General features: G+C 38.7%; 2 protein-coding genes across 2 annotated transcripts in view; one reads left to right on the top strand and one right to left on the bottom strand.

Moving 5' to 3' along the window:
* Positions 1-2,148: 2,148 nt before the first annotated feature.
* Positions 2,149-4,715, bottom strand: LOC118894055 (elastin-like). The gene is made up of 3 exons (XM_036849712.1): positions 4,572-4,715; positions 4,021-4,483; positions 2,149-2,171 (listed from the first exon to the last, which is right to left on the bottom strand). Exons 1-3 carry the CDS (start codon positions 4,713-4,715, stop codon positions 2,164-2,166), a joined length of 615 nt encoding a protein of 204 aa, XP_036705607.1. The 3' UTR covers positions 2,149-2,163.
* C4H21orf91 (chromosome 4 C21orf91 homolog) overlaps positions 4,185-16,351 on the top strand; it is a 28,470-nt gene continuing 16,303 nt past the window's right edge. Inside the window, exons 1-2 of the mRNA XM_036851503.1 lie at positions 4,185-4,326; positions 5,274-5,407. Of these exons, the coding sequence (XP_036707398.1) occupies positions 5,281-5,407 (127 nt within the window). The 5' untranslated portion in view covers positions 4,185-4,326; positions 5,274-5,280. The remainder of the gene's footprint in view (positions 4,327-5,273; positions 5,408-16,351) is intronic.

Genomic DNA, 16,351 nt, shown 5'->3' with positions numbered 1-16,351 from the left:
CACCCTCCCCATCCCACCCCTCTAGGTGGTCACAAAGCACCGAGCTGATCTCCCTGTGCTATGCGGCTGCTTCCCACTAGCTATCTATTTTACTTTTGGTAGTGTATATATGTCCATGGCACTCTCTTACCCTGTCACATCTCACCCCACTCCCTCCCCATATCCTCAAGTCCATTCTCTAGTAGGTCTGTGTCTTTATTCCCGTCTTGCCACTAGGTTCTTCATGGCCTTTTTTTTTTTTTTCCTTAGATTCCGTATATATGTGTTAGCATACTGTATTTGTTTTTCTCTTTCTGACTTACTTCACTCTGTATGACAGACTCTAACTCCATCCACCTCATTACAAATACCTCCATTTCATTTCTTTTTATGGCTGAGTAATATTCCATTGTATATATGTGCCACACCTGTGTTTATTTCTTAACGGACTGTGAAAGATGGAGTGAAAAAAACTAGATCAGAAGCAAAGAGACCTGGGAAGAAGCTCTTATTTGATGAATGAAGGATCCACCGACAAAATAACAAGGGATTCTAGCCAGGATGGAGTAAGGAGTACCAGAATAGCTCTTCAAAGTTAGAAAACAGGGCAAAATTTATGAAATATCTATTTTCAGACACTGAAACACACGCAGAGCAAACATGTCATCCCAGAAAGAAAGGAAACAAATGAGGTGAGCCCTACAATTGCCCTGGTTTTATGCCTGGAGGTACTTTCAAACCATGGTCCACAGGAGGAGATCCAAGCAAAGCTGGGATGAGGAGACAAAGATTGAGTCTGGGGAGTACAAGATGTCTGGAATTTGTAATCAGGAATGCTAGAAAGGAAGAGCTATACACAGAAAGAGTTTCAGAATACGCTTTAAGTCTTCGCCTGAATACTAAGCTGTGCATGTACAGGGTGAAGCTCCAGGAGGCTGGGCAAAAATTAATTACCAGGGAAAAAAGAATTACTTGGGAACTACAATATGAACAACTACTGGAACTCATAGGGAAAGTAATAATTTGAGTTTTCTCCAAGTAGAGTACAGAAACTTTATTAAAGACCTGTGACATACAATAGAAAGCCTAAGCCACTCCTTAAGAGAGAACTAGAAATTCTTATAGCAAAAGGAGAGTCTAGAGTCTCACAAAGTTTAATATGCTACTATAGTAACAGACTCCCAAATAAAGCCCAACACTCTTTAAAAATCTAGACACTCAATGTATTAGTTTTATAATGCTGCCATAACAAATTAACACAAATTTAATGGCTTAAGACAATACCATTTACTATCTCACAGTTCTGTAGGTAAGAAGTCCAGGTACAATGGATTTCTAATCCTCCATTTAGAATTTCACAAGGCTAAAATCAAGAGGTCAGCCAGGTACTGGATGAACTTCCAAATCCATTCAGTTTTTTGGCTGAATTCAGTTTCTCCAAGTTTTAGGACTGAAGTCCCCATTTCCTTGCTGGCTGTCAGCTGGGATCCAGTCTTTGCTCCTACAGCAATGCTAACTCGAAGTTTCCAATCACTTTGACTTCCTCTTCTGCTGCATCTCTCTGACTTTAGTTGGAGAAAGTTCTCTGCTTTTAAGGGTTCATGTGATTAAACTGGGATCACCCCCCAATAATCTAGGATAATCTCCCTTGTAAAGTCCACAACCTTAATTATATCTGCAAAATCTCTTTTGCTATGTTACATACATATTCAAAGGATGCAGGGATTAGGGTGTGAACATCTTTGGGGAGCTATTCTGCCTACTACACTCAACAATATCACTTTTACATTGTTCAGCAACCAATCAATGCATATCATATAAGAAGCAAGAAAATATGACGTACCCAGCAGGGGAAAAAATAGTCTGTTAATAGAAACAGGCAGCACATTAATATAAAGACATCGAGGGGTTAAAAATAAAAAGAGAAGAAAAGAAACACATGGAAACACTAATCATAAGAGAGCAGGAGTGGCTATATTGATATCGGATAAAGTAGATTTCAGGAGAAGAAATACCACCAGAGATAAAAATACCACCAGTGATAAAAGGGTCAAATCATCAAGAAAACAAAACAGTCCTAACTATGTAAAATGGCATAACCACATGGGAAAGCAGTTTGGCAATTTCTTTTAAAATTAAAAGTAAGTGTACACTTACCATACGACTCAGCAATTCCACTCCTAGTTATTTACCTAAGAGAAAGAAAACATAAACACACAAAGAGACTTTTACATTAATACTTATAGCAGCTTTATAATAGTCTCCAAACTAGAAACAATTCAAGTATTCATAAATATGTGAATGGATAAACAAGTTGTGGAATATTATTCAGCAATAAAAAGGAACTACTATTACAAAACATTGTGAATCTCAAAAACATGCTGAATGAGAGCAATCACAAAAGAATACATACCATTTATTCCAATGTACATAAAGTCCTAGAGCAGGTAAAACGTGTCTTTAGTGATATAAATTATATCAGATGTTGGTGGGAGGCTTGACTGAGAAGGGGCATAGGGAATTCTGGGGTCGTGGAAATGTTCTGTATCTTAACTGGGGTGGTGGACACACTATTGTATACATTTGACAAAACTCAGCAACTGTACTTTTAAAACGGGAACATTTTATTTCTGTAAGTTAAACCCCAATGTGTAGACTTTTAAAAACAATTTAAAAATAAAAAACAAGGTGAAAGTTTTAAGGAGAGTTAAAAAGGCAAAATGCCACAGAAAGAGAGATAACCCTGAGAAATTAAAAGAACTTGTTCGAAACAAGAAAATCGTTAAGCCGCAGCACACAGACAGGATCTTCGTTGTGGCATGCATGTGGGATCTAGTCCCCTGACCAGGGGTCGAACCCAGGCCCCCTGCTTTGGGAGCCCAGAGTCTTACCCACTGGACCACCGGGGAAGCCCCTCGTTAGCGATTTTAGAAAGCACTTTCATTGAAAAGATAGGTAGACTCCAAGATGTAAGACATTTTAGTCATATTTACTTAGAATGTGAAATTCAAGTAGAAAACGCATAGACTTTTCAATTTCAATTAGTGCTTCTCAAACTTTCATCTGCATAGGAATCACCTGGGGGGTCTTGTTAAAATGCAGGTTCTGATTCAGGAAGTCTTGGGTGAGACTCGATAGTCTACATTTCTGACAAGATACCAGGCAGGTGAGGCCGATGTTGCTGGTTCATCTCCTACACTTCAAGTAGCAAAAACACAGACCACTTGTCTGGGGCACTGATGGTTTATATCAAGTGCCAATTCGGTCTATAAGTTCCCAAGATCTATGGAATCCATTCCTACCACCGGTTACATGTAGACTGACAACCTAGTCCCCTTTCTCTTTGTTGGTGTAAGCAGGACAGCTGTTTATGATCCTCTGGAAAATAGCAGCGATTTTACGTCAGCAGCCTTGGGTTCAAGTCCCAGCTCTGTTTCTAACCAATAGATAATCTGGGTTAGTCATTTTTCGAATGCAAAAGAAGAGAACTCTTTTCGTTTCTCTTCTCTGGCTGTTTTGAGGATTACAATAGAAAATGTAAGTGAAAGTGTTACATGAATTATAACCTTAAAAAAAATGGTTTAAAATGTCAAGCAAAGTGGGCAAAAAGAGATCATCTTTTTAAAGAGGCAGGACCTAAAGTAAGAGGTGGGGCTCCGGGATTAGACTCGTGGGCGTGTAAGGAATGCGCCATATTACAGGGGAGGGGCGCCCCATTTCTAAGACAATCTGTAAAAAATAAGCTTCTGTATTTAAGATTATCCCTAAATTATGAAACTTAAAAACGAACTTTTCCCTCATTAAATACTTCAACTGGCACCTAACTCAAAGTTCAATGATACTATTTTGCTTCAGTCTACCGATTTCACACGAAGTTCCACCCACGCATCTCTGGCCCTCTCACCCATCCACTCGTCACTTTTCTGCCCCCGCCCCCTGCGGCCCCCGCCCGGGGGCAGTAGTTTCCACTACGCTGAAGGGGGAGGTGGTAACGGACTCCTCTATCTACTTGCCTAGAGGAGGGGGCGTGTGAGGAGCTACCTTCCACAGAACAGCAAAAGACCCCGGCCAAGAGGCGCGGAATCAAGAGAAAATCCGAGTTGAGGCCGCGGCGTCGGTGCAGCAGGGGAGCGGCGGTGCCCGCGGCCGCCGAGCGAGCGCGCGGCTTCGCTATCAGCCGCGCCGTCCCCCAGCCCCCCCAGAGCCTCCGAGGGATGGCACCGGCGGGAGGGGGCGGGGCCGGCGCACAGCAGCCTTCTCCACGGCGGCCGCCTGCGCTGCGGCCGGAAACAATAGTGGAGGACCCTGGGCCGCGCGGATCGGCTGCGGCGGCGCACGAAGCGGACGGTAAAGCCCCAGCTCCCCTGCCCACGACTGCTTGCGCCCCGGTCCCCACCCCCTCGGTCCCGCCGCCTTTGCACTCTGAGCCCCGCGGCCCCTGGCGCTGTTCCGCGCGGGCTGCCCCGACGGACGGTCGGAGAGAATGACACGGGTCCGCGGCACCCTGAGGGGCAAGCGCGCGCCCCCAACGCCGGGGACCCGGCTCCCAGAGGCGCTGAGTCCAGATGGACCAGCTGCCGTGGCCCTCGAACGCCTTCTTCCTGGGTGGGAGGAAGCCCGGGGCGAGGGGACGCGGCGCTCTCGCCGGCCGGGCTCCGGGATCCCCAGCCTGCCTTGGCCACCCCGCCTCCGGCCGTGCCCGGGCCGCACAGCGGAGCCGCTGCCCGACCTTCCATGAGGATGCTTTGTAAACGGCCGGGCCCCCATTCCTAGTGTTCACTTTTCCATGTGCATTTTCCTGCCCCGGATCTCGAATAGGAAACCTCGCTACGCGGAGCTAGCGAAACGCATCTAAGGTTCCCACAATGAAGTTAGCAAAGCAGTGTCCCGAGCAGATCGTTCGTCCTACCTTTAACAGCGTTAAGTAGGTTGACAGACCCCGGTAGCTGAATAGGTGTCGCTGCTAAGCTCCTTCTACACCTGGTCGGGGATGGGGGTGGGCTAGAATACCCGAAAACTGCTTTCCGTCAGAGCCCCTCCACTAAATAAAACACAGGACCAAAAAAGGCGCTTAGGCGTAGTGTCACTTACGGCTAGGCTTTAAGTTTTACTAGCTTTGTGTCTTTGCACAATAAAAGTATAATATTGAAGTACAAGTGTGGCAGTGCTTGTTTGATGGGGCTGTTGCATTAGATAACCTGAACAGCATCCTTCTGTCTTCCTAGAAGTTCCTAATATTGCCGTAATGGCAAGTTCTTGAAATTGTGTAACTTTCTTTTTCTGTTTCTTAATAGGGGCACTATGAACGAAGAGGAGCAATTTGTAAGCATTGATTTGAATGATGACAACATCTGCAGTGTTTGTAAACTGGGAACAGACAAAGAAACACTCTCCTTCTGCCACGTTTGTTTTGAGCTAAATATTGATGGTAAGGACACAGTGTAGATTAATTTTTATGGCGTGAACTTTACAGAACTACTTTATGCTGAACTAGTTACAAGGTAAAACTAAATTTTCTTGAATGATTGTAAATTGTGTCAAGTATGAAGTGGAGATCTGTTAAAGATAAGGGTTTCTGGAAATGAAACTGAAGGTAGCACAGCTATGAATTTAAGAGAAACTTTTTTTTTTTTTAACTCCCACGGCATTAATCCCAATTTTACTAATATAAAAATGAGGAATGAGTATTGACTAGTAAACTTTGCTGGTTTGAGAGCTTATTAGGTTGTAAGATTTTAACACATGTGTGTGTGTTTTGTTTTGTTTTAACATTATGAAATAACATAACCAAACATTTACATTGATAGGCGAATGTAATTTTATTCTTTTGGCCTACCGTGCTAGTACCTAACTGAGGTGAGCTATAACTTTTTTCCCCAGTGCTATCTTATTATCTGCAACACATTTTAAAATTTTTAGATAACCTCTTTTCAATGATCACACACACCTTTAATAATTTTTTTAAACTAAAAAGGCTTTTAAAATTTCTCAGTAGTATCTTTAAGAGTATACGAAAAAGAGTTCTCCAAATACTTAAAAAAAAATCTCTATTAAAGTATTTGGGTTGGTGCACAGTTAATGTGTCTGTGGGTATCAGTAGTTTGTCCCTGAGAAACATGTGGGATATGTTTCCTTAATCTTGATGTTACCATGATAAATTCTGATTTTTTTTTAATATTTGAGTCACACTAAAAAAGAATCTTAATATTCTGGCAGTAAAAAAAGTTGGCCTGCCATTTGAATTTTGAATTGTAACATTTCAGTAGAGAGATTTTGTTAGATCTTTAGATTAATTTGTATTATCTCTACTTGTTCTATTTATTAAATAGGAAATATCAAATGTTCGTGCCATTAAAAAAAAATAGGATTATCTACCTTGAGATTCCTATTAAGACTTGTTTTTCAGAAATTGTTGTAGGCACCAAATTAATATATTTAGATACTCTGTAGTAAAAGTCAAAATTATAACCATAAGTAGACTACTAAAAACATGTAGAGTTAATTATATGACATTCATTTTCCATTTAAGATCATATTGGTTTTGACAGTTTTGCCATTGTACTCTCAGAACTGTAGTTGCTAAACATGATAATAGATGGAAGATCATGGATTTCCTGTGGGTTGCATAGAACGCATAAAACTGTGGCTTTAGTAAATGTAGCATTATAACTAATTTCAAAGGGATGACTTAAAAACATGATTCTTCTGTAGCTGTGATTCTTCTGTAGCACTTAAATTACCATGTCCTTAATCATGCTAGAGTGAAAGATATAAATGTATGTTCTTTAGAAATAGAGTTGGCCCTATATATTCTTTTACATTGTAGATTTTAGTTTTAGATGGGCAAAGGCATTACAAATGACTCAGCCAAACCTGTATTTACATTGAGGAAAACTGACAACCAGGTAGTTGGACTGTTCAAGGTTGCTCTAGCAGTGATGGCAAGCTGTTGTTATGTGCCAGGCATTGTACTAAGCACCTTACATGGATTATCTTATTCAGCTCAAAATAGCTCTGGGATGGCTACTATTATCCATTTTAAAGTTGATGGAGTCTAACCTTCAAGACCTAAAAAATGCACTTTGAAGTTGCTCAGCAATGAATGACAGTGCTGGGCTTTGAAGCCTGCCAATCTAGTTCTAGTATATGTGATTTTAATTCCATTGATCTACTGTCAGTAGTTATTTTAGTTGATAGGGCTAATATTAGAAACCTGTTTTCCTGAGTCCTAATTGCTCTCCTTGATATTCTGTCAGCCAGCTTTTCCTTATCAGTGCTTCCTGCTAAATCATTAGTGTTGTTCATGCTGTGATAGGATTTTTCTACCAAAATGTAAACTTTCATATTTGCTTTTCTAGCCTGTTTTTAATGCCTTTTAACTGGTTCTTCATCATTGTATAGAGAATATACAAGTATTCCTCAGGTACTATCTTATAAATATTTCATCTCTGATAATATTTATCTCAGTATATAAGCTTGTCATAAGCCCTACGTGTTGAAATAAGAGTTGTCTTTAACTTAAAAGACGAAAATAATTCTCAATTTGTATTAGAACTGTTTCCCTCTATATTCTTTGTACACTCAAGGTTTTATATTTTTAAATGCCAATTAAATCTTCGTAAGAAAAATTACTTTAGAATTTTCTTCTCAATTTATCTGAAGTCAATTCCTGGATCTCACAAATACATTTTATATTCACTACAGTGATGAGCTTGTGCGTATAACCATTTTAATATCATGAGATTTTTTTCTAAGTATTAGGAATTTTAGGGGAAAAGGAGGGAAATGAGAACCCTGAATTTCTCAAAATTTCGATTTTTATATCAGTATACAGGTTTTTAAAAAATCAGTGGAAAAAAGTGATAATAAAGTAATCACATACCTGAAAAATAACAAAGTATATTCTTTGTCTATGTCAGTAAACCTTTTAAAATGTTTTTGAAGTTTTCTTTCCCCTACCAAATTCTCAGCACAGTGCCAGTCAATAAATAGATAAGTAAGAGGGACTTTAAAAAAATATGACATTTAACTTTACTGTTTTTGGTGTAACTTTTTTGTAGTATGGTAATGTTTCTGTTACTTGGTTTCTTAGCTTTCTAATTGCTGAGTTTGCTCTAAAGCCTTCTATTCTTTTTTCAGCTAAGAGGCTAGATAAACAAAAGACAGTCTAATCTTGTAGGAGAGATTTCATATTCTGAGCTTGGCTCTAAGTTGCCTTTTTTTCTGTCACTTTACAGTACTTAAAAGTAAACGAGTACCTACATTTCATATACTTTCAACCCATAGGTGATATACTTCAAGGACCTAAGAAATGCACTTTAAGGAGATTGATTGGGGGGCACTTATAATTCACCATTAGAATTACTTGTCTACTTCTAGGATTAGGAGATAGATGCTTAAACTTCTTAATACTGATGGCCTGTCCTTGACACTAAGACGCTATATGCATGTATGATCAAATGCATTAATATGCCTCATGGTTCATGGTGCTAAAATCTCTAAAGTTATTTACTGACTACCAATCCCTAGGCTATTAAGTCTGGGAGGAAGGTAGCCCAGAGTGGTCAGGAGCCAGTAATGAAACTCAACTGTAATATAAGAAAGTCAGAAATGAAACTACAGGTGGGGGATGGGAGAGAGATCCAGGGCTCCAGTCTATTACTTCATACTGTCAGTTTTCATTTTGTACCAAAATACTGTGCAAATAATTAGTATTTTTACCTTCCTTTAATAATTGACTTCCTTTCTATTCTACAGAGAGAAACTTTTTTATAAGACAAGATCAGTTCCTCTTATGCCAAAGTTTTCAGTGTGAGTTGATCTTGCTAGTTGATTAGGAAGCATTTTTAATGCTTACTAGTCCATCTTGCACTGTAAAATCCATCTCAGACTTCATTCTCCTCTAATTTGTTGAACTTCCCAGGAACTTTTCTAGAAACAGACCCTAATGCAGATCCTTAGTAATCTTTCCAGCCAGAAAAGTCTATAGGTATTTTCTGTTGGTTAAGGCACCGGTGAACCCAATGCTCACTTTTTTTTTTTTTTTTAATTATTTATTTATTTATTTATTTATGGCTGTGTTGGGTCTTAATTTCTGTGCGAGGGCTTTCTCTAGTTGCGGCAAGTGGGGGCCTCTCTTCATCGTGGTGCGCGGGCCTCTCACCATCGCGGCCTCTCTTGTTGCGGAGCACAGGCTCCAGACGCGCAGGCTCAGTAATTGTGGCTCACGGGCCCAGCCGCTCCGCGGCATGTGGGATCTTCCCAGACCAGGGCTCGAACCCGTGTCCCCTGCATTGGCAGGCAGATTCTCAACCACTGCGCCACCAGGGAAGCCCCCAATGCTCACTTTTAATCTCATTCTTCCTTGTTTCTCTGTGTCTTTGACCAAAACATGGTTCACATGGTCAGTAGTCAGGAAGCAGTTTGAATCTCAATATTAAATCTTGACTTAGCTTGGAAGTCAAGACTGATTATTAACTACTCAAAGCCTGTCAACAGCTCTTCCTTTGACTTGCTTCTGGCACATCAGCATCTTTCCACTTAAGTAAAAGCCCACCACTTTACTTGTGATAAGGAGACTGTATATTGCTAACTCAATCTGGCATTAACCTCTTTCTCTTGTTTCCCGTAATGACAAACATCATGCCTTGCTATTAATGAAAAGAGCACTTTTAAATATAAAGCCTAATATACCTTTTGAACTTTAGCTTGGCTATCTTTGATATACTTAGAAATACAGATGAAAGGTTAATTTTTTTTTTCTTTAACTGCCTTTTAATTCCATTTTAAATAAATCTGAACACTTTTTAAATGGCTCTGATAGTAAAATCTCATTATTTGGACAGGAGTAGGGAGGGATAGAAGTGAAATGTAGGTTTAATTGGTGATAACTTTAAATTATAGAATATTTTTAAAAAATAAAACTAGGCTAACAACATCTGGTAAAGACTTGTGACTTAACTCACAACCCACATCTGAGGAGCCAGGTTCCAGATTTTTATCCCAGTCCTAATAATGGTGGCCTCTTTTTAGTTACTCCCAACTTATTCTCCTTTTAACTTTAAGCTTTCTAATTTTAAAGTCTAGGATGAATTTAAAATTGAGATCGTACATGAATTTCAGTTGGAATGGTATATTCCATTAGGAGTTAGGTCTGGCTGTATGTAATAGAAAATCCAAATAATAATGATGAAATAAAATGGAATGGATATTTATATGTCTTGTATTAAAAGAAGTTGAATCTGGAGTTGGTATGGTAGCTCCATGATCAGAAAGACTCAAGCTGCTTCTGTTTTTCTAATCCACTTTCCTTAACACATATTTGCCATTGTCAGTCATCTCATGAGCCAGGGTGGATGCTAGAACTCCAGCCATTGCTTCCTTATTCTCAGACAGAAAAGAAAGGACATCTGACAGAAGATACATGTTAGCATTCTCTCCTGCATCTAAAAAGGAGCTTTTCCTAAAGTCCCCCCTAACAATTTCTTATACATTCCACTGCCCTTTCAAGAGAAGCTGCTCCAAATAAAATCAGTGTTTTCCAAAGAAAGGGACAAAGGACATTGAGTATGCACCTAGCAAAATCGGCCATAGAGAGGCCTTTCTAGTAATTAAAGGTTACCACATTGAAGACAAACTATTTGAGCTAAAACTAAGACCAACAAGGAATGCTCTGGTGATTCTTCTAACCCAGGAGTTTGAACTAGAAGGGATTTTTACAGAATGAGGCATTGTATTCTGAGGATAGGCATGCAGCCAGATCTCATGTGAACTTGTTGCCAAAAAGCTTACAAGAATTTTCAAGTTTCTGACCCATCTCGGTACATAAAATGTGATGATTAATGCTACTGCTCATTATAGGTATGTTAGATATTATAAACTTAGGAAAACTACTTCCTGCTTTCTCCCAGCCTCTGTTCATGATAGACTAACGTGGTAATTCCACCTTCCTCATACCTTTACAGGGAAGATTGCTTTTCTACAGCTGGATACATCTGCTACTGCTTCACTTCTGCTCTAGTGATTAAGCATGTAGGCCTTGGACTCAGACCTTGAATCTTGACCCTGCCACTTACTAGTTGGGTTTTCTTGGCAAGATACCTAAGTTTATTGTGTCATACTGGTTCTCAAATGTTACCAGTAAGAGCAGTTTTATATTTTTATTTCTTAATCTTGAAATTATTGTGCCAGAATCTAATTCAAAAGGCTGAACTCCAGTTGCTGACATTTGTTCCAAGAATACTTGGCAGTATAAGCAGTGGAGCTCAGATTTATTTGTTTGCCCTTGATGCTCACAATGAAGCTGCAGAGCAATTGTAGCGTGGTGATTAGGAGCACAGGTTCCTAATTCTGTGCCACTGAGGTCCAAAAACTCCTGGTGGGGGCACTCACTCCAGAGCCTGACTCTCTGGATTTGAATCCACATTTAGTAGCTGTGAGACCATAGACAAGTTACTTCTGGTTTTGTTTTTTTGGGGGGGTAGGGGCGCGCACGCCACTCAGCACGCGGGATCTTAGTTCCCTGACCAGGGATCGACCTGTGCCCCCTTCAGTGGAAACGCGGAGCCCTAACCACTGGACCTCCAGGGAATTCCCACTGTGTATATTACTATTCTGTCAGTTCAGCTACAGGTATATGCCCATGTATGTTTTAAATAGGAAATGATTAATATTTATTTTCTCCTATTTAGTGATACAGTATATGGCTAAAATGCTTGTAGAAGTGACTAGGATGGTTGTAAACCCTTACTTTACCAACTGATTTTTAAGCATAATGGAGCATTTATTGCAGCTAATGTTTATAGAGGTCTCTCATCAGGACTAAGAGGTAAATAGTAGTACCCTCAATTATATGTGGCAAAATGAAGGTTCTGAGGTCAAATAAAGTTACCCTAAAATCATATAGATAGTAATTGACACAGAAGGGATTCAGATCAGGTCTCTGGTGTCAGAGCAGTTGTAACCACTGTGAGAAATGGACATTGACCTTTGCCATATTTTAAGTTTTAAATTGCAGACCAGCCCTGCTATGTTGATGGCATTCACTTATTGGTTTTCCTAATGCCTCTGATTAGTCCTGATAATCTTTGTAGTGTCTTTTTTGTTGTTGTTGTTTTTTATGTTGGCATGCTCTGTCCTAGACCTTCCATGGTCGCTCTGTCTGGGCTTTCATGGCCTTTTATGTGTTGATAACTAGCAGATCTCCTCCTACCTCTTTCTCCCACCCCCAAGCTACACATCTATATATGCAACTAGTTTGTAGACATCTTCACTTGTATAGCCTGTAAGTACTTCCGACTACATGTCTAAAGTTAAACTATTATTCCTGTACCACATGTATCTCCTTTCGAAATGAATGAGTAAATTAAATAAGTGAATTCCCCTCCACCCCTGCAATCAGAAGCGTTGGGGTTGGAAGCGCACTGTGGAGAAGGTACAGACTTACATGCCTGGCAAAAATGCGTGCGAGGCAGCACCACAGGAAAGAACCTGCCTGCCGTGGCGCTTGGAAAGGTGCTTCTCAAAGCGGCCTTCCCTGCCCTAGCACTTCTTCCCGCCCCTGCCACCGCTGTCAGCCCCAACCTGCTTGTCCTCATAGCGCCCTTTCCTTCATGGCACTTGCTATAATTTGTTGCTGTAACTATTTGCTTGTGTGTTTGTTTAATGCGCCACCCCTCCCCCATTTCTAATTGCATAAAGACATGGATTAGAGTCTTTTATTTACTAGTATATTATCAGCAGTAGTACAAGGACTGACAAGAAGTTATGAATGAGTATGTGATTGATGAGTGAATCAGTCTAAAGGAGACTTGAGAGAACTGTCTTTTTTTATATTTTTCCCTTAAACTGGCCCACAGTGAAACTCTTCTGCTATTTTTCTGCTCTTTCACAGAATTGGCCTGAGATCTTTCTGGAGTCTCCTAAAAGTTTTACAAATCTTACTAATAGAAGAACTTTGTATCATATTCAGAAGAAAAATGTAGCGAATAATACTAAGAGTGATATCTGGTTATCTTTTTCAATCAGGAAGATAGAAAACAGACATAGTATTTTTCTCCAAACACAGAGCAAGAAGTCTTAAACAGAGCTGTGTTTAGAGTGGGAGTTTCTGCATTCATTTACACACTGCAACTCTTGTTATTCAGAACACCTCAGCATAGTGATGTTTGCTCATTATGATGACCCCCAAGGCATTTGATGATCCAGAGTGCTTTTTAAATCAGTAATAATAAAAGTATGTTCTTTAAATCAGTGATTTAAAGTTGAAAACAAAGAAACAATATACAACCCAGAATATCTTATTAATAGAAACATCATAATTATAAATAAAGCATTTGTTAGATAAAAATGACATTCTGATTCAAATTCATAATTCATTCCTTCCAGTGTGTTGACAAAGATGAAAAGAAATGTTTTATGAGTTATACGGAAACAAATTAAATCTAGATTGAAAATCTTTTAATACTTAGGTCAAAAATATTAATATCTATTCTCAGAAAAGGGATACACTTTTCATGACTGAAATAATTTGAATAACTGTTACTGGAGAGTTAATAAAGAGAAATTAGCTTCCCAGAAATAAAGAGTAATTTTTCTGTTGCATGCAAAATAATGCCTGTGAAGAAAGAAGACAAAGATAAGTTTCTCTCTCTACTCTGGAAGAAGTGAAATAATCACTCTCTACTTGGGAGAAGCTAGTCCAACTGTCAGATACTTCTGACAGTTGATTTACACTTTTAGGTAAGTGACTTACCTAAATAATAGTCAGGTATTGTTTGTCAGGTATTCTGTGTTACATGCATTATTTCGTTCTTAATACAACTATATGAGCTAGGTGCTAGGTTATCCCAATTTGATGAATGAGGGAAATGAGTAGAGAGTCTGGGAAACTAGTCCAAAATCACACAGCGTGGAAGTCCAAACCTAAGGTATCTGATTCCAAAAAGTCCAAGTGCCTAAATCATTTCTCCTTCCAAAAAAAATTACGTGAACTCTTAAGAATCTAGGAGATATTAAGTAACTTTCAGGCAAAGTTACAGATGAATTACACAAATGTGAATGTTCAAGCAAGGAACAAAATTTGGGTCCCAAGAAATGCTTGCTTTTTAAAAGTTATTTCTACCTATGATATTATTTGATTAATACACATTTGGTGGAATATCCAAAAACAGACATTTCTCATGACCTAATAGAGTGGGATGATGCAATCTCCATATAGATTACAATCTAAATAGTATGTCAAGAAAATGTGGTCTTTTAGAACTCTTGGCTTAGATTGATGATTATCAGAGAGGAGGAAAGAACTAGGAAGAAGAGGCACACACATGACAGTCTTGCTAGTCCCTGCCTAGAAGGGACAAGGAAGTTGAGCTGTACACTGACATTTGCTACAGAATCATACAGGTGTCAGCTGGTGATGAGGCAGTTCTTCTAACACTGCTCTCCGTCCTTCCAACCATTCAAGTAATAGAGGCTAACATACTTATCCTGATTAGTCTTCCTCTGAAGAGGGAATAGGGTTCTAAGTAAGTGGAGGCAGACAGTGCAAACAACAGTGAAAAGATTAGCACCAATCCTGGAATTAGCACGCTATCTCCCTTTTGCTCATCTGCCCCGGTAGTCGCCTGGAACACTTTTCCAGAAAGAGAGGGAAGAAACAGGTGGTAAGACAACATAACTTTATAAGGCACTGTAGATGTTCAAAGGTGCTTTTACAGCATCTTAAATTTAATCTCCATATTATAAAGGATATTAACATTGTGAATTTCAGATAAGGTGTTACATGCAAAATATATAAATGATTGAAATCAAAGTGGCTAAGTAACATTGCAGAATTATCAAAATGTTATCAACTATAGTTCTAGTTAGAGTGGATTTAAATTATTCTAATCCAGTTTGGCACACATTAGGATTTAGAAAAGGGGAATAAACCCATTAAACACTGAGGCTTGGATTTATAGTTTGTAATAAAGGGGAACAGTGTCTGTTTATTTACAAAAAATTTTAAACTAGTGTATCTATTTCTGTTAGCTTTTTGGCATTACTGTCTCAACTGTATAACAGTAAGGCAAAATAATGGCTTGTGTGTACCCATCAAAATCTGAATCTCAGAGTTAAAGCTATGTTCATAGCAATTTTTATACACATTGATTAAGTAAATATTAATTGAGCAACTGCTGTGTGCCAGAAATTGTTCTGGTAGCTAAGGATAAGGCAGTTAACAAAACAAACATAAACTTGTGAAGCTTACATGAGAGGACGGCAAAGACATTAGAATAAGTTATATGGTACACTGGAAGGCGATATAGGATTATTTGCCTTTTATGAAGAATAAATTCAATCGCTGATACATTTTTCCATGTATTACCTTATTTAAAATTCACACTTAGTGTTTATTTCCTATATAATGTGGAGATTAAATTTAATAGACAGTAAAAACGCCTTCCAACCTCTAAAGTGTTATACAGATATACTTAAATGACATCTTTAATATCTAAAACTCATGATAACTGGTGGAATAATATCTACAATGAATTTAGTGAATGATAATTCCTAGTCTGTTTTGAAAACAGAGTTCACATGTTGAAGTTTGTTGTTATTGGAGGGGAAGTGTTTCAAAATTAACATGAAGTCCTCTTTTATTCATACTTCTATATTTTTATCTTCAAATATTAAAGAGGATCTTTAGTATCTTTAAGTGTTGGGAAAGATTTTAAAGGTTTTGTATTCTTACTACTTCCTCACTAACACTGTTCCTAGTATTTGCCCTGAGCACATTTCTGTTATTTAGTATTAAAGTATCCTTCATAATCTTGACCAAATTTCAATATATCAACAATCAAGTTTCAATTCAATGTCAATCAACAATTTGGCTATATTTCTACTACAAAGTAGAATAAATACAATATAATAAAATATAATTCCTATATAGTAAATCAGACAGTTCTCCAGAAAACTCAGCCTTAGATTACCAGTGTATTTACTAACCAAATGAAGCAGTAGTCATAAGTATCTGCGGAAAGAAAATATCACAATTCTCAGTAGAGACTAATTACAGAACAATTTAATTTCATGCTTCTTACATTCTGTCTCTCTTTTCTACCACCCACTCTTCATTCATTTATCCTCTCCTTCATTTGTTTTATCGTATACTGACACATCATCTTGCCTACCTACAGTTATCTTCTCTGTCGTAACCTGGCAGATTGACCAAAAAGATGATTAGAATGGCAGAAATGCTCATGTCGCCCATGTTTAAAAAAAAGAAAAAATCAAGGGAAAAAGCTTTCCTCTCTTTCCCTTAAGCCATAGTTCTTGAAAGAGCGGTGTTCATGCATTGTCTCCCTCTGTCTCTCCTCCCAAATTAATCTTC

This window comes from Balaenoptera musculus, chromosome 4 (genome assembly GCF_009873245.2).
Source record: "Balaenoptera musculus isolate JJ_BM4_2016_0621 chromosome 4, mBalMus1.pri.v3, whole genome shotgun sequence".
Lineage (NCBI taxonomy): Eukaryota > Metazoa > Chordata > Mammalia > Artiodactyla > Balaenopteridae > Balaenoptera > Balaenoptera musculus.
The sequence above is the reverse complement of the archived record's forward strand: the minus strand, read 5'-3'. Positions and strand labels throughout refer to the sequence as shown.

Coding starts and splice junctions, on each gene's coding strand:
- LOC118894055 (XM_036849712.1), bottom strand. CDS start 4,715: ATGGAAGGTCGGGCAGCGGCTCCGCTGTGCGGCCCGGGCACGGCCGGA. Junction 4,484..4,571: donor CTCCCACCCAGGAAGAAGGC/GTTCGAGGGCCA, acceptor CTTGCCCCTCAG/GGTGCCGCGGACCCGTGTCA.